Source organism: Typopeltis vanoorti, chromosome 3, assembly GCF_054136105.1.
Source record: "Typopeltis vanoorti isolate ZY-2024b chromosome 3, IOZ_Tvanoo_1.0, whole genome shotgun sequence".
Lineage (NCBI taxonomy): Eukaryota > Metazoa > Arthropoda > Arachnida > Uropygi > Thelyphonidae > Typopeltis > Typopeltis vanoorti.
In genome coordinates, this window is record NC_143551.1 from 176,942,004 (window position 1) to 176,960,677 (window position 18,674).

At 36.9% G+C, this 18,674-nt stretch overlaps 2 protein-coding genes across 4 annotated transcripts in view; both read right to left on the bottom strand.

The window, feature by feature from the left end:
• Positions 1–8,835, bottom strand: part of Rtca (RNA 3'-terminal phosphate cyclase) — a 169,550-nt gene extending 160,715 nt beyond the window's left edge. For all 3 annotated transcript variants that reach the window (XR_016548149.1, XM_090390966.1, XM_090390967.1), the window contains exon 1: positions 8,614–8,835. Coding sequence is in view for 2 of the 3 variants with exons in the window: in XM_090390966.1 (XP_090247092.1) it covers positions 8,614–8,655 (42 nt within the window). In the remaining variant the exon portion in view is untranslated. The remainder of the gene's footprint in view (positions 1–8,613) is intronic.
• Positions 3,785–8,604, bottom strand: LOC150108766 (actin maturation protease). The gene has a single exon (XM_090390970.1). It carries the CDS (start codon positions 8,492–8,494, stop codon positions 7,592–7,594), a length of 903 nt encoding a protein of 300 aa, XP_090247096.1. The 5' UTR covers positions 8,495–8,604; the 3' UTR covers positions 3,785–7,591.
• Positions 8,836–18,674: the final 9,839 nt, after the last annotated feature.

The window sequence follows — 18,674 nt, forward strand, 5'->3', positions numbered from 1 at the left end:
GTTTGTTCAAAATAGGAAATGTTACAAGAATAAGGCAAAGTTAGTTTAAGGGGAGCAGGATAGCATTTTTTTGAAAGGGGGGAGTAATGAGTTTGTATCCATTCAGAAATTATTTTAATGTAAAATAATGAGATCTATTGAGAGGACGAATAAATTTTGATGGTTCACTGTTCCATTTTTTTTTTTTTAATTACAACAAAGCAAACTAAACTATCAAGTTATTGGGACTATACCACATATGTTCTCGGGCCATAATGAATATTATGAAAAATACAAAAAACTAAGGCCAGTTAAATAATCTTTAGCTGAAAGAGGCTCTTATAAATTTCTCTCATACTATGAGAGAGAGAATTGAATACAGGTCTTTCCAATAAAATGGCATGACCTAATCCTGAAAGATTACAGTTATGACTGTGGATGAGTTATACTCTGATGATGATTAACTTACTACTAAGAAATGAATCTGCAACATTTATTAGGCCCTGTTGAAATGCACATCTATAAGAGGGAAAAAAAAGGATATAATATATCTACACTCGAGAAGATGTTGTCCTTTTAGAAGCAAGAAGGCAGTTCCAGAAGGATGAGAGGAGGGTTGCAGAATGAAATAGAATAAGAGACGTTAGTTTGAAGATGGACCATGAATAAATGGATGCTGACTAGATGTTAACACTTTCATGGGCTTAGAAGAACATGAAATAATTATGGAGCCAGTTAGCAGAACTGCCCATGAAAATACCTAAAGAAATGGTAAGGAAGAAACAGAATGTGACAGAAGCAAATATGGAGGACAGGGGGTGGATATCATGATGTACAGCCCTTTTCTGGACAGCATCAGGAATTTTCCATACACCATTGCAAATTTAAGAACAGTCTTTGAAAATTCTAGTAGCAAGGCTTATACGTTGGTCATACATAACTGGTAATTAGTTTACAGAATTAACAACGCATATGAAGGGTATTAATTAAAGGCAACTTTAATGAATAACTTCTATATTTCGGCTGCAAGGGACCTGGTGTATACCAGGTCCCTTGCAGCTGCAAATTGTCCTACTTTGGCCAAACAGGCAGGACAGCAAAAATCAGGATTTCAGAACACAAAGACTACATCCGGTTTCACCAGTACAGCCGCTCTGGGCTGGCAGACCATGCCTTAGATACCCACCATAGAATTCGTTGGAAGAAAACTAAAATAATACACCGCAGTAAGTTTAAGTACGAAAAATTATTCAAGGAATCATCAGCAGCTCTAAAAAACGTTCCACATCTCAACAAATTTGGGTGCATGAAACTACCCCAAATTTGGGAGACTTACATTATGAGAACTTCAGCCCAACAGCCAAGACAACAAAATTAGCCTGCCAGAGGGCACCATTAGGACTTTAGGAACAATATTAGTTTCTTGCCTTCCTCCTCATTTGCTTTTGTTAGTGCCTGTGTGCACATATCATATTTTTATGTTCCTGAAGATGGCAATGCGACGTTGCTGAAATATAGAAGTTATTCATTAAAGTTGCCTTTAATTAATACCCTTCATATATGTTGTTAATTCCGTAAACTAATTACCAGTTAGTGTTTGAAAATGGGCAAATTAGGTTTTGTATAGGGTTAGCAGCTGTAAAGGTGAGAAGTAGCTATTATTATTTAGACCTCCAAGGAGTCAAAACTCATCGCGGGAGGTCCTTCCTAGGAAACTCAAGTCTATCCAGACTCATCGTAGGAGATCCCTCCTAGGAAACACAAAGTCTATCATACCACTCCTTAAACTCATTGACCGTACTCACTCTCACCACTCTATCAGGCAATGCATTCCACGGTTCAACCACCCTCCACCCAAAGAAACCACTCCGCACCCTCTTCCTCACAGTTTCCTTTCGTAACTTCCAGAAGGTTTGTCAAATGAAGAGGAGAAAATTATATCAACAAAGCAAAGGATAGGATTTGAGATTAGTAAGAGGTTATTTATACATAAGAAGAAGCAATATTACTTCCATTTTCACATTTCTATATTAATGGCAGATTAGAAGATAGGGAGTTATCCACTGACATGCAATGAACAAGAGAGGAAACTGTCCACAAATTACAAAGGATTGAAGAGTAATTCTTGTTCTTCAGCCACTTTCCTCCACTGCTGAATAAAACTCCTCCATAAATTTCTGGTTCTTTTCCTTTGCTAATGTCTAATATGTTGTGTCAATCCTTTGTAGATCATTCTTCCATTTTCTTGGCAACCACTCAGTGCTTAATTTATCCATCTTTCATCTATAAATTCTCCTAATACCAGTCTAACTTCATTTACTGCTTTACAATATCTTCTACTCCAGTCATCTCTCTCTCTCTCTCTCTCTCTCTCTCTCTCTCTGTTTAATTCTATCCCTTTTGGTCAAGTGAAGCATTCTTCCTTTGAAGGCTCTCTGGGTCACCCATTACCTGTCTTTTTTTGTAATTGTTACCCAAGTTTTAAAACAACTTTCTTTTTTAAACATATAGATAAATTTCCTAACTTAGTGCTCTGGATAAAAAGAAAATAAGCAGTACAAAATCCAAGGTGAGTGAATGTGCAGGTACCAATGAAGCAAGTGAGTGTGGGAAAAAAAAAAAAAAAAAAAAAAGCTCAGGATAATACCATAGATAACAAATCAGAATAGGATAGTTAAATTTAAAATGCTGCAGTTGTTGGTCTACAAGGCTGCTGCACTTTACATACACTGTGCATTTGGAAAAGGAGTTTTTGGCATCGGTTAGTTCTTCTTGACCAAAAATAATTGGAATAAATAAAACATAACTGACAGAAGATCATAGTTACCAGAATAGAATGCAAGAAATATAGAGTTTTCAGGGAAGATGGAGAGAAAAGAACGGGAAGAAGGTGCATTGCTAATGATAGTAGATGAATTGCAGAAAAAGAGTCAGGGAGGAAAAGACATATGGGCAGAAGGAAATAGAATGCATGCAGTTACTAAGGAACAATATTACCTGAGGCAGCATGGGTTGGAAGTTATCAGGGGATTGAGTATGCTGAATCTAGTATTAAAAGATCATCTGTTATCAAGATGACCAGAGTGCCACTTAATGGTGAGAGTGATCATGCAGTCTTGACTTGGGGGGGGGGGCGGTGATGACCATGGAATTTTCATTTAAAAACGGGCATAAATGGAATTACAGAGATTGTAATTATGACAAACTCAGAGATGTACCATGGCATAAGAAACTGTACGGGTCAGATGTTAATAATGCATGAGAAATGGTTAAGGAATGTTTGAAGTAGTGGCAGAATGTATACCTAAAGTCAGAAGGATAATCAAGTGCGAGTTAAATGCATGAGTACCATCATTAAAAAGGAGTGCAAATAAAAAAGGTCCATGGAGGGAATTTACAAAGAAAGGTGATCAAATACATGAGAAGTACAAAGCACAGGCAACAGAGGATAACCAGCAGTAATGCAAAACTACTGTATGAAAGGAAATTAACTGTACAAGTTGCCGTATGCTGAATAAACCAAATGATTTATTCAGCATACGGCAAGTAAAATGAAGAATAATTACAACAGAATAATTCTGTCAAATGCCACAGTAGGATGGCGACTGAAGCAGATAAAATAATTGAATTACTGAGTGATCATTTTGTGCCATCCAGGTGAAGATATTGTAGTTACAAGTGTCACATAAGTTATTAAACCTTTGATGTGAATACTATGGAATTAGATAGTATATCAACTCTTGTATTATGAAAATGTACCAAGAAATTGGAAGTGCCTTTGACCAGATTAATAAGTCTCAGCTCTTGGTGGGCGCTAAGGGCATGGAATGAGGAGGGGGGGGGGGGGGGGATAGCTCCAATGCATAAAGGAGCCTCTGAGATAGAAAATTACCAACTGATCATCTCAGGAGTGGTGGTCAAGGTACTGAAGAAGTTGGTTAAGAGAAAAATCCAGGAATGGATGAGCAGAAATGAGATACTATATGGGAAGGAGAACATAGTTTAGTGAAGATAAAAGTAATAGCTCATGGTGATGCTGCTAGACTTGGCTGAGGCATTTTAAAAGGATTCTAGATGGATTCTGCTAAAGAAACTGCAGCAAATAGGGTTGTATACGAATATATAACGTGAAAATATGATGTATATAAAGTGGCTGATGGAGAGATATCAGAGACAGTAGTTTATTCAGGAGTAGAGTCCAGGAGAAGGACTGTTTCTAGGAATGCACTTCAGGGCTCTGTACTCTGTGATCTGCACTGTGGAATACTGAGGCAATTTATGTGACGTCAATAGCCTCTATATATTATTGCTATTATTAGTATTATTGTATTAGTAATATTACATGACACCTCCAAGGAGTTCAAAGACTTATCATGGGAGGGCACTATCCACCATCTATACTACTCATCCTCTATCTGCACACAATCCCACCACTACCTAAACACTACACCTAATAATAGTATTTTTGCTATAAATTATGTGTGTTCCTTTGGCTAATTTGCATGAATGTGGGATGAAAAATCAGAGTTCCCTGCTGCTATCATGAACGTACTGCATTTCAAATAACATGTTTTTAATTCTAGAGTTGTTTTAATGCTGATAATATATATCTTTCAGATGAATATGATTATGTATATTACAGTTAACTACCAGAATCAGCTCTCATTTACCTTAACATAAACATATATATAAAGTATAAATAACCATTTCAATCAACGAAGAGTTTATTTAAAACTACTGGAATAATATTAATTTATGCAAAAGAAGATGGAAGGGAAAAAAATGTACTTATGAAACCATTTGAAAGATAAGTCTGTTTAACATATGTTTAAAGCAATACATCAACACTCCATTAATGTCTTTAAAACAGCTTTTCTTCTCGCCATTGCAGAAATTTCAAAATATCAACTAAAAAAAGTTCTTCAAGCATTGAATAAAAAAAAATTTTAAAAAATCAAGACTCGGAAACTTCAACACTCCAACCTATTTCAAGCGAAAAAAAAATCTGAAAATAACATCAGATAGGATCTATCTGTGCCAAAGTAAAATGAAATTTACTGCAACTAAAAAATTCTAGCCTATAGTCACAATACTTCCATAACTGAAATTTTTTTGCTGGTTTTCCACATCAGCTGCAAATGCCTCTGAATAAAATGATTAATTTATTCAGAGTAATTTATTTATTCGTATGGAGGTTCCTCTCTTTCTTCCCTGTCTCTTGGGGGAAGAGGGGGAAGCCCTCCTAATGATGGATTAGGTTTATATATTTTTATGACTATAAATCTGTGTGTGTGTGTGTGTGTGTGTGTGTGTGTTCACAGGGCCTGTTAGCCTATTCTGAGGGATGAAAAATCCAAGTTTCTGGGTGATAAAACCCTCTGCCTCCAAATGAGACTGGCTAACTCACCTTTAGTCGACAGAGAAAAAGATAAAGGTTCCTCACAGGAATTGAACCCTGGTCTTCTGACCAAAGGGCTCTCTCAATGAGTCTGAGACTTCCACGGAAGTCTCGGACTCATCGAGAGAGAGGCCCTAAACATCATGCCAAGCACTACCAACATTTGCACAATATCTATCATACTTTGCTTTGAATTCAATCACAGTCATGGCACTCACAATAGACTCTGGCAACCTATTCCACTCATTCACCACTAAACAAGCAAAAAATTTAGTTCTAACACTCTTGCTAACTACACTCTTCCTCAATTTCCAAGGATCACTCCTAGTTCTCCCTCCACCAGACCTGTTCTGAAAAATTTCCTCTGTATTAAACCCTTCAGTAATTTGTATGCCTCAATCATATTACTCTTATTCTGCCTGTCAACTAATTTCTGTAACCCACAAATCTTCATCTTCAACCTGTTCTTGTAAGGTTCATTTCACAGATTTGCTACCGTCTTGGTTACTCACCTCTGGATCCTTTCCACCTCTTCCTCACTGCCAAGAAACTCAGGTAACCAGATCTGTGCACAGTAGTCAAGATGGGGTCTTATTAGGACTCAATAAAGAGGAATAATAACCTGCTGGTCTCTGCTCACCAAAGAATTCTTCAGTAACCAAGTAATCTGATGAGCTAATTTAGCCATTTACTATGTGCCCTCTAAACTTTAACTCCCTATCCACTAACACTCCCAAATCTCTGGCTTTGTCAATTTCCTGGAGAACAGTTCTATCAATGTGGTATACAGCTGGTAATCTTTTCACCCCAAAATGCATAGCTTTATACTTTGATACACTAAACTAACATCCATTCTACTTTGTTCAGACTGCCAGTCTATCGAAATCATCCTGCAAAATGCTACCATGATGTTAATACATACTGCATATCATATAACATGTGTCCAGGACATACAGATGTTCATCTTGAACAGGCTGCAGATTAAACTTGGAAATCACATGATGAGAAAGGTTGCCAGGAACCAAGGCCAATTCAGATTTGAAGAATAACTGTGTATTCGTGGTGACCAGAGACCATCCTAAGATGAAAACGGAAGAAGAATGCAATTCGGTTGAACAGCACCCACTGATATAGAAAACCTACACCTTTTCAAGACGTGTAAGGTTTCTGCCTTAAATTTCTGGAAAATATATCGGATAGAAAAGATAGAAACAATTTGTGATAGAGAATAAAGTAGACCTATAAGAATGCAGATTGTCATTTGGAAAAATGTCTTCGTCAATGGGAGATTTCATTCACCAGACCAAACATAAGAACAGTATTCTGAGATAAGGTAGATTTGAATTTTGTACCATTTAATAGTTATTCAAGAAAGAGTTTGTTTAAAGATGCTATAGGTATGATATGTTTGTAGTCATTAAAGGCTGGATGTAAAGTCAATTTGAAAAGACGAATCTGATCTTGATTGTGAATTATAGCATTTTCAAAGGTAAAAGGAAATGAAATAAGATATTTTTATCCACACCTTTTATATCAGTACGAAGGGTCATTAATATACAAGAGAAAAGAAAAAAAGGAAAAACAAAAGAAGCCCTGGGTAACTCTTAGAACATGGAAGTCTAAATATATCTATCTATATCTATATATATGCATGTGCATGCACACACACACACACACACACTTCATCTGCTATGACATGCACTGGGCTGACAGAGAACAGAGTAGCTATCCAGTTACACAGGATAACATATTTGCTAAGGCTTCTCAGTTGCTCCAGATCAGATGGAAATGTCAAAAAGGACACCTGCTTGTTTCTCTGAAACTTTCCATAGTAAATACCCAGTGATAGACAATATAAGTAACAAAACTCCTTGTGCATCATAAGAAAGATTTCATACTGGCAGTCACTGATTGGTTGGTCAATTTTCTTAACAGTGACAGAAGAAATTAAGTATTAGTGCCTTTCATTATTTAAAGAAAGGTTCAGGTGGGAGCAATGGGACACTACTGTGATGACACACATCCCTTTTTTAAGAATAAGCTGGATATAGGCTAGTTTCCAATTTCCAATCTAATGGATACATATATAATGTAAGAGTGTAGTTTCTAGTTAATTTCAATTTAAAAGAAAAATATTATGCAGATCAAAAAACCACATTTTTTCCTCTCAAATAAATAAAGATGCATTTGGATTTTGCCATTTCTTTAGCTTTCTTAATATAAAAGGAGTGCTTGGTTACACAATCCTGACTTCACTCCTCCTGTGGGCAGTACAAATTCAGATGGCAGGTGTTTCTGATCCAATTCTAAAAGATTACTGTTACTCTGAAAAAGTTTATTAATATTCCATAAAGCAAGATGAGAGCTTTTGCCATGTTTAGCAAAAACCAGAATTTTCTTTGCTGAAAACCAATGTCCTGAAATGTCTTTTCCAGTAGAATGATAAAGGGCAGGAAGCACTGCATCTTGGTGAAACAAAGACAAATCTACATTTTCCCTCAAAACTACACAAAAACCTGTGACAACAGCCCAATGTGATGAATGACCTTTCTTACAGCATGGCTCATGATTCTTATCTGCATCATATGGAATCAGCAGAGGTAATCCTTCTGCAAGGTGACATAATATTAAATCCAACTTCTCTGCTATATCTGTCACAACTTTTGTTTTACATTTAATCAGCTTTTGTGCTAATATACCCATATTTTTAACAGAAAACATTTCACCACATTTGGTAAAACCCATATTAATAGCACATTTAAAGATTTCTTCAGGTATTAATTCAGCTTTCTCAACATCATTGAAAAGCTGACTGGCCATACATAATGCAACAAGACCACACTGCGGTCCTTCTTGAAGAACATGCTGAACTGCTGAATTAAATGACAAAACAACAACGTCCTTGCGTCCATCTGTTATATAACTCCAAGCTTTTGAACAGGATCTTGACACTTCTTCTCTCGGCATCAGAACATTTTTTGGAGATTTCTGATTCTGAGGAACTGAATTTGAAAGTTGAGCGGACGAAGGTGCAGGAAGAGGTGGCGGTGGTGAGAAAAACTCCGATTCCGATAAGTGTCGAGACATAACACGAAACTGCTTATTGGGATTACTCATATTTTATACTACCAGTGGTCTCTACAGATGGCTACAGTAACCTCTCAAAAATCCCATACTTTCATACTGCCAAACATTAGAATTCATTAGTGCTTGACACTTGAAATAAATTAACTTACGCCTTCCATAATTCCCCCATCGATTTTTATAACCTGATCCATCGTTACGCTTCGACTTTAAAATTAGCTGTAGAGCTATTTTATAGGTATTTCTGCGTCTAGTTCTTTCCACGCAGAACAAAAATAATAACTTAATGATAACTGCCTGACTATTTATCTGGAAAATCAAAACACAACAGCCAAACGAAATACTACTATCAAAGCAGCATTTGCCATCATTAGTACATGTGCATTTCGTCTGAAGAATACCATGAAAAAGTTGGCGCTGTTTAACAACGATTAATTCATTACTAATAAATAACCTCATGATACCCAAAATAATTAACTGACTGTAAAAATGAAAATAAAGTCAATTTAATAAAATTATAAACTTTTAATATTAATACTTTTAATTACAAAATTACACACAGGAATAATAATAAAAAAAAGATTTTATTTATTTGTGTATTTAAATAAGCTGTGTTCAGTGCTTTGTGAATATTTTGATGGCCGTGTGGATACACTTCCAAACTTGAGTTAGAAAGGCAATGTGAACTTGAGTATTTATGAATGATGTTTTGGGCAGAGTGAATTTCGTTTCACGGTGTGAAATCACAACCATTCTTATCGAAGGGCGGACAGAAGCGGCTTGGAAAAGTTCCGTGTTTGATCTCCAGAGTAGGGTTCTCATTATAAGGCACTTAATACACCTAAAATGCTAGCGTAAGATAGGATTAGAATCTTTCCAGGATAAGGTTCATTAAAAAAATAAAAAATAGATCTTATTCTTCATATCTTTAAGGATATGAAGAATAAGATCTATTTTTAGGCTTAAAATAAATAAATAATGCCTTCCTAGAACCTTTATATTTCACAGAAGAAGAAAAGGCAGAACTCATTCAGCCATAAGTTCGAAAATCGGTAGGCGATAATCAGCGATAAGTACCGTAAGTTCAAGTCTACCAAAGATTTAAAGACTTCGGGAAGAGAATAATGACAATTGCTGCCTTTCCCTGATCTTAAATCCAAACTAGCTTAGCTATCTGAAATATTCAAAAACAAAAATCAGCTAACACCTTTTAATCCCTTATAGGTAGTAGTAGGCGAGGCCTTTTACCCTATCCAGGGTTTGGAGACTGAGTGGGCAGTTCAATCTCCACCGGTAGCCAGTCATAGATAGCTGGCCCAAGACTATCACTAATTATAAGCAGCAACTGATGAAGAGATGAGCAAAAAAAAGTGCTGCCATCTCTTGGTATCTAACCCTAAGATGATCTGTTTTTGTCTGAAATAAGGTGGGTTTTACAGTCGACTTTCTTGAGTTTACAGGACGAAAAATCCGAGTTTCGAAGAGAAAAATGTCTAGTTACTTATACCAGAGATCGACTAACTCGGAAACCGCTCGATGAAAGGCTTAGAATAAGTTCCTCCATTCGGCGACGGCTCGAACGTAAGTCTAGTCGGCTTAGTGCAGAGAATGCAAGCAGCACTTCCACTGAGCTATGCAGGCCTATCCGAAATATTATTATTATTATTATTATTATTATTATTATTATTATTATTATTATTATTATTATTATTATTTGACACCTCCAGGGAGTCGAGGGAGAGTGTGCCAACAGCATCGAACGATTGGTCCCCTTCCAACTACTAACCGCGCTCAAACTTACTTAACTGAGTCATTAGTAGCAGAGGCTCTACCAATCGACCAACCTTTGCTGGCTGAAATAATAATTTCAGAAATTATAATTTCTGAAATTATTATAATTTCAGCACCATGATGTAAAATTTCTGTAAGCACAATTATAAAATTTGTACTTTTACGCTAAAAAAAAGGCTGCAGATCTGAAATTAAAAGAAGAATTGATATGGTGAGAGAGGCAATGGCAACTAAAGAAGATCTGGAAACACAGAAAGATCTCCATGACCACCAAAACTATGCTGGTTAACAGCCTTGTATTTCCAGTTGTCCTATATTATTATTATTATGTAACACCTTCACGGAGTCCAAAAGACTCATCGAGGGAGGCACCTATTCTGCCACTCTCCCTCTTACCACCAACTACAGAGAACTCTGCATCATCTACACCAATGCCATCTACCGCCGACTACTACCACTAGTACTTTTACAATCACAAACATCCATGCCCACGGCAGGATTCTAACCCGCAGCCTTTTGGCTGGAGAGCAGCTACGCTAACCACTCGGCCAACCAGGCTGGCATTTGTGTGATATTGTTTGTGAAGACGTGGGTGAATGAGTCTGCTAGTTCCTTTTGGTTTATATCCTGACCGAAACTTTTTGCAATAAACTCTTGTGCTGAAGTTTTTTTTCCGAGTTAGTACTTCGGTAAGTGTAGCCCATGTTTGCTTCATATTGTCATTATATTGCGTAAATTTTTGGAAGTAGTAGTGCTTTTACCCCCTACGAATTTTTGTTGTTAGTTGATTTCTTTTTTTTTTTTTTTGTATAATATGGTAGGTATAATATGTATAATATATAATATGTATAATGGTATGCACGTGTATAATATTGTATAATATGTATAATAAAATGACAGTTACTGGGTGACTTTTTTAGTTTTTTCCATAGATTTTCTTTTACGGTAATAATGTTAAGGATGTCGCCATTTATTCATGTGTTATTTTCTGTATGTCTCCTCGTTTGTGTACGCTTTGTTGCATATTTCTGTGAACATTAGTTGGAATTTCTTATATAAAGTTACCGGCTCATTTATTTTGAGCAGGCAATTCCAGTCTGTATTTTTTGTTGACAATGCTCTTTAATATGATGGAGTTTTGCAGTGTTGTGGTTAGAATAAATGGCGTAATAAAACGAAGCTGAGACAAAGTAGTGATCGGCGATTTTGGTGTTAATTATTGACGAGGTATATGTATTGATATGATCCCGTTTGCTGATAGGGTGAATGCATGATTGTGTTAGTGAAATGTTGAGAATTTCTTCTCTTGTTGGGAGTTTATGATTGGGTTTATGTTGCACTGACTTAGTATATCAAGGTATGTGTTAGTGGTTGAAGAAGCGTGGTCAAGAGTATCTATGTTAATGTCCCATATTAGGATGAGCCGGTGTGTTATAAGGGGTTCAGTGCTCCTTAGCCAGGATTCTAATTCACGCAGAAAGCTGATTGAATATTATGTTTGTGTGTATGATGATGAAGTAAGTATTTGTGGAAATGTTGTCTGTCCATTTCTTCAAAGAATTAAAGACTTTGATAATTTATATTTTCTGATTATTTGGGATCTCCATGCTATAATTTTTAGAGATAATTTTAAATATTGCTCTTATGGATGGGAAGAGTTAATGTACTATATTAGTAGACCACTTAGGTCGGATACCCTTGCAATTATATAAACTCGAGTGTTTTCATTCTGTCTCATAAATATCTGTGAATCTGTAGTCCATAAAAACTTGTAGTTTTTTTTCTGTTTTTTGGTTTCCTTGCCTGGTAGTAGATTTTTAAAGTATGGGGTCCATTTTTCAGATGTATAAATTGGAGTGGGGAGCTGCTTGTCAGTTAGGATCAATGTTGTTGGCCTTGTTTTCTTACTTGCTGCTAGAATGCGGTCTCTCAGACTTTGGCTGTAAATCGAGCGAAGATTGCTGGTGGTCACCTGATTTTTTTGTGGTCCTCGATTAACAGAGGTGATGTCCGTGATTGTGACTGGAATGCCGATGCTCATCACTTGCACTAGGGAACTTAAATCTGTCTTTTCTTTTGGTATTCCCCTATTTGTAGCTCTTTTTTTGGACTTTTTGTAGTACATGCTCGATTTATCACTTGAGAGTGTTTACCACTATCGCCAATTGTTCATTTTCACACTTTAGGTGTTCTTTCCCGTCTATCGCTGCCATTAGTTTCGTTTTTATGTTTCTCACACCTCCTAGTACCTCATCTATGTTATTATTGTTCGTAGTCCCGGAATATTTTGTTAATTTGTTCCATGTGAGTAATAAGCAAATCTTTAACCATGAGTATAAATGCATTTAAATTGTTGGTAATCTTAGGATCAGAAAGGGACTTACCATGCTGTGCATCATTGATTTTGTTTGGTGTCTGTTCTTTGTTCTTCATTTTCTCACGGCATTGCAGACAGCGCCATTCGGTATGTTTCGAAGCTCTTTTCCTTTTGCTTTCCACGTGCCCGGAGCACTGGTAGTGTTGTCTTCAATAGCAGCCAGGAGGCTTAAAGGCTTATTGTGCTTGTTACAGCTCATTGTACTTGGTGACCTTCGATGTCTCGGCGAACTTTGGACTTTCTTCCCTTTAGCAACTGCAGTCTAACTTTTAAAATGGCAACGCCCTTTGTTCTTTGCTCATTGGTGACGACAGTTCACTCTATCTATGACTTTCTGCACAAAAATTTGGATTTTACTTAACCGGTTTTGATGAATTAAAAGTCGCTGTCTTCAGTGTAGCAAGTAGAATTAATTTTAGCAGCACTCTCATATTAAAAACTTGAGTTAAAATCACTTTAAAACTATGAAAACGGGTGCAGCGGTAACACTGTGCGTGAATGCGTATGCCTACAGAGCGTCCTGATAAAGCCTGTGTAACTCAGTGGATGTGGTGTTTGCACACCACGGCGCCTGGCCGCACGAAGGAAGACTTGGTTTCGAGTCTAGTCGCCGACTAGAGGAAATTTTTCTAAGCCTTTTTTCGACCGGTTCCCGAGTTAGTCGATCTCTGGCACGGGCAAGCAGGTTTTTCCTCCCGGAAACTCGGGTTTTTTCGTCCCGTAAACTCAAGAAAATCGACCGTAGAACCCGCATTATTTCAGACATTAAATATATTGTGTTAGGGTTAGGGTCCAAGAGATGGCGGCACATTTGAGCCGTCTCTCTTCACTGTACTGCTTAATTAGTGATAGCCTTGGGCCATCTATCTCTGATTTGTACCAGCGGAGATTGAACTGCCCACTCAGTCTCCAAGGGTTAGACAGGGCTAAATGGCCTCGCCTACTCCCCGTATACGGGAATAAAAAGGCCTTAGCTGATTTTTTTAAATAATAATAATAATAGATAATTATTATCAGAAGTACTATGAGTTTTCTTATAGATTTCTCTGAGATGTAGAGTTAGAAACTAGGGTTTCTGTAGGTGGGGGGAGCTTGCGCCATAAATCAACAACTGAATATCCAGTTGAAGAAAACTACAAAATATTATTTTAGTTTCTCACAAGAATCGAACCTGCAACTAACTTTTTTTCCTAATGATAATGGCATTATGGGATCAAAATTGCAGCCAGGAAGCTTAAGAGATCCCATGGATAGAAAAATATCACAAAGGAAGATGCAATAATTCAGTAACCGGCTGAAAGGAAAAAAAAAAAAAAACGCTAGAAAAAGTTTTGGTCACAAATAGATCGAAGCTGTTAAGGTCTTTATTTAAAAAAAGAAAAAAAAATTAAATCATTTTAAAAAGAAATATTTTACAACGATATAGCAGCAGGCTTCTTTAATATTCTTTAATCAATTTCAGTTTTTCCAAACTGTAAAAACTAACCTAAGTTAGCGTCTTCTCCTGAAATCAGAAATCAGAAATCACCAACTTCTTGTCGCTTCCCCCACCTCAATCTATGTGGAGAATTCTGCCAACGTCCCTGCAAAGTGCAGAATACCTCTAAAGATAATTCTATCTTCCCACTCCTACATTCTAGTCTTAACCGATTCCTCGAAGACTTTAATCCCTTTCTCCCAGTACGTTATCCACGTGCAACGATAAGCCTATCTTGCCTTTCTTCCAGTTCTTTATAACTGCATTATATTCCTGTAACGCAAGTGGCAACGTCCCACTGACGCGTTTACATCGAGATTTTAACATCTATCAAGACCGGCAGCTTATCCACCACAAGGAATACTTTAAAGTTCACTATCATATAAGAAATATTAGTTATTCTGATTTATTAGTGGTAAAAGATCAGTCATGAGCAGAACAGATACTTTTTTTTAACCTTTTTTTCCCTATCATTTAATTGTGTGTGTGTGCGTGCGATTACCACCCATTAAAGATGATGTCTCCAACCAAAGAGCTACGTCTATACCGATTCAGCTACGGAGGCTCATTTACAACCATAGTATTGAAAGTTTATTTTTCACTTAGTCAGACTATAATAAATTTAGTTTAATCCTTTATCCAAGTGTGAGCAAACAAAGTTTGCGCCTGAAAGTATCTTCAGGACTGGGGTAAAGTGGTACAACACCGGGCGTCTAGTTGCAAAGGTGGAGCAAGTTACCAACAATCCTATCTCAGTATCTCCCATAATGCAAAACACATCTCCTTGCGGATATGTATAATGTTATGCCTTAAGGGAATGGCCACTACCCAGACTAGTTTCGACCTTTATTGAGATTTCTTCAGTGGGTAGTGGCCCTTCCCTTAATGCATAACATTATACATATCCGCAAGGATATGTATAATGTTACGCATTAAGGGAAGGGCCACTTGCATTTTGGTAGTATCACTGCAGATACTACCAATATCTGTAGTGATTTATTCAGAGAAAATAGAAAAATACATGTTGGCAACACTTGTGCTTCTCAGATGCGGCGTCTGTTCTGCTGTAGCGTTAGTTTTTGTTTTGCCTATATGCTAACCGATGGTTTGTTATTCAATATCGGTGGTTTAAGTTTCATTTTTTTAAAAGTTTTAAGGGCTATTTTTAAAAGTTTTTTAAGTCTATCCTTACAATGCCAAAGAGATGAAACTGCAGTTTTAACGACGATCTCCAGAAATAATTCATATTTATTAAACTGGACAAGCTGTGTAGTGATGGAACCAAAGTGGTATGCCAACACTGTAATGTCCATTATTCCGTTAATCATGGAGGAAGACGTGACATATCAACCAACATCTACGCGGCCAGGAACATAAGGATGCTGAAAAGATAGTGAAAGCGATAAAATTACAGCAAATGAAGCTCTTGTTTATCTTACTGTGCTGTCACGGCCAAAGTTTTCGCGCAAATGACTGCTAGTCGATATTGATAAATAAAATTTATAAACCAAAATTTTCTCCAGCACGTATCAAATCAAAATATTTCAGCTACAGAAGTAGCTATGAACATTGAACATCTTGAAAACAATTTAGAGTCCAGAAAAAGTGAAGTGTTTGTAACTACTGATGTCAAAAAACATCTGAAAATGTTAGTAGATTCAGGAGAAATTAATGAGGCTAAGTTTTTTTGAGGTAGATGAGAATTTCTCTGAAACCAGCTAGAATACGCCAACAAGTGGAAGAGCAGTTTAGGAAACACTGAGAACTTCAAGTAGGTGTTACTAAGAAAGACACCTGAATGGGAAAAAAACACAGGACAGCCGGAACGAGGAACTCATCACACACACAGAAACAAAAGAAACTCGTGTATTCGATCAGTGGACCCTCATATCATCTATAATTGTGAGGCAGTTTGATACATGGAATAAAGAAAACATTCCTGTACCTGATTGATGGGATTTTGTTCTGAAATGAGCGAAAAACGCCTAGAGTTTCAAGACTTTTGTAATATTGTAGAGATTTTTCTTTGTCTTCCAGGAAGTAAAGCACCTGCTAAGAGAATATTTTCTGTTATGAGCAATATGTAGTCAAAGGAGAAATCTAGATTAAGTGTTGAGACAATGAGGGCTATGTTAGAAGCAAGACAAAATTGTGTAATGGAGTATGAGAAGTTTTGATAAGGTGTTGAAAGGCCGAAATTTGCTGTGTAAGATCACTTCATTGGTGAAATATTCATTTCATGATCGTGGTGAAATACAGTCCCCGCCCTCTGCTACCTAAATTTTTCTATGGGTTCTGTCACTGAAGAATAATGGTAAGCTCAATATGTTTATATATATAATAATACTTTTTTTTATCATCCTACTTTTTCATGAATACAGAATATTGTTAAATAACCTCCGTCCCGTTTTTGCCATCCCGATGTCCCGTTTTTGTCTCAAGGAAATATGGTCAACTTAGAATTAAATGCTAATTTTAACATTAATGTATGTAATCCATCATAAATTTCAATGTAATATCAATGGTATTACAATTTTAATATGCACTTCGCATCCATGGTAATGTGGACGTATATATACGTCCTGGCCGGTAGCGTGGTTAAGTCATAAATTTATGATAATTAAGTATAACGGAAATTCTAAAAATAAACGCTTAATTAATATAGCGCACCGAATATTTAATTTTAGTGAGTGAATTACCAAAATATTTAAGTAAAATATAATTCAGGAAAAGTTGCATTTTATTTCATAATGTGATGTCCAAAGATTTAAACTTATTTCTCCCAATCACTTACAGTGATCCTCGTGTTTAGACTTATGCATTGATTACCATACATGATGTTGTTTCAGGAAACTGAAAACAAGCTTATGCTTTTTTACGGTCTCGGCCACCATTACCATGAGACCACGAATTGGAATAGATTTGTTATCATCTATGTCTGGACAGGGAAATGGAGTATAGGTACGGGATGATAGTGTTCTTTTTATCTGAAGGGAGTGAGTCATTGGCAAAAAAAAAGTGTTTTAATCGGTCGAGTTCTGTAGTGAGTGCAATGTTATATGAGCAAATTTGCTCTGTGTACTAAGGTTTTTATAGTGCTGTATTGTCTGCGGAGTTGTGTGTGTGTGGGGGGGGGGGGGGTATGTATAATATTTGTATAAGGTATAATATTTACCTGTGTGTGTGTGTGGGGGGGGAGCTTCTGTCGACAATGAAGGCCAAACATCCATTTGGTTGTCTTGTAACCAGGGTGTCCAGGAAGAGCAGGATGTTGTTACTTTCTTTGTGAATTGGATTGTTGGATGTTCAAATGGTACAGCGAAGTGCTCAGGTTGTCCAGCCACGTGGTCAAATAGCGAACACGTCGTCGGCGTAGCATAGCCAAATAATTGCACTGAGAGAGAGTAGAATACGAAGAAGAAGAAACGACATGGCTCGAGTTCATAGTGAACTAGAAGAGGGCTGAGATAGCAGGAGGATATTTTGCTTGAATTAGAGCAAAGGTGTCTTTAAGTGTGTGAAAACGGAGGAGACATCGAAACGGACCATTAGGTGGGTGTTAAGGAGGGTGGGATCTTTTATACAGGACTTAAAATGACTGATAAAAAAATCAGTTAACTCCTTTATATTCCGTATAGAGAGTAGGCGAGGCCGTTTTAGCCCTATTTAACTTTTGGAGACTGAGTGGGCAGTTCAATCTTTAGTGGTACCCAATCATAGATAGATAGCCCAAGGCTATCACTAAATAAGCAGCACACAGTGAAGAGAATGGCTCAACAACTGCTGCCATCTCGTGGTCCCTAACACAATATATTTAATGCCCAATAGTGTTGGTTCTACGGTAGATTTCCTTGAGTTTACGGGATGAAAAACACGTGTGTTTCTTGGAGAAAAAACCGATTGCCCGTAGTGTGCAAACCCACATCCACTGAGCTACACGACTGAGTTTATATATATACACACACACACACACACACACGTAAGTTGCATTGTGGCAGACCATGCCCTGGACACTCATCACAGGACCCGTTAGAAAAAAAAAGCCACCTTACTCCATCGAAGCAGTTTAAATTTCAGTTTTTTCCTCGAATCTGCTGCATCTCTCACCAACTGTTCAAGCCCGAACAAATATGGTTGCACCAAACTACGTCTCATATGGAACACGCTCATCTACAGATATTCACCCCAAGAACAATGAACCGAAGCCGTAGCTTCAGTTAAGTATTCCTATAACGAAAATCCTAAACGATGACGTATTTATGAGATTTTAGGCTAGTCTGTATTTCTCCGGTTCCATTTCTGTCACTGAAGTGTGCCTGCTTGCACTTGTATTACACCAGTGTATTAATTCCTGAAGATGACAATTTCACTTTGGCAAAATATAGGAAGTGGTAATTAAATTTGTATTCAATTATTCTTTAGTCTGCGTTGTCAATTTCCTGAAACAACATTTCTCAATCACATAATCATAAACGGATTTTATTTTCATTATTAATAGTTAACGTATGGATTAGTTTATTTTTATGAAATAAAGATATCGTCATGGGAGGGAGGAGGGGAGATAGATT

Bases quoted from the DNA above. Each gene is read 5' to 3' on its own strand.
- LOC150108766 (XM_090390970.1), bottom strand. From the start codon at position 8,494: ATGAGTAATCCCAATAAGCAGTTTCGTGTTATGTCTCGACACTTATCG.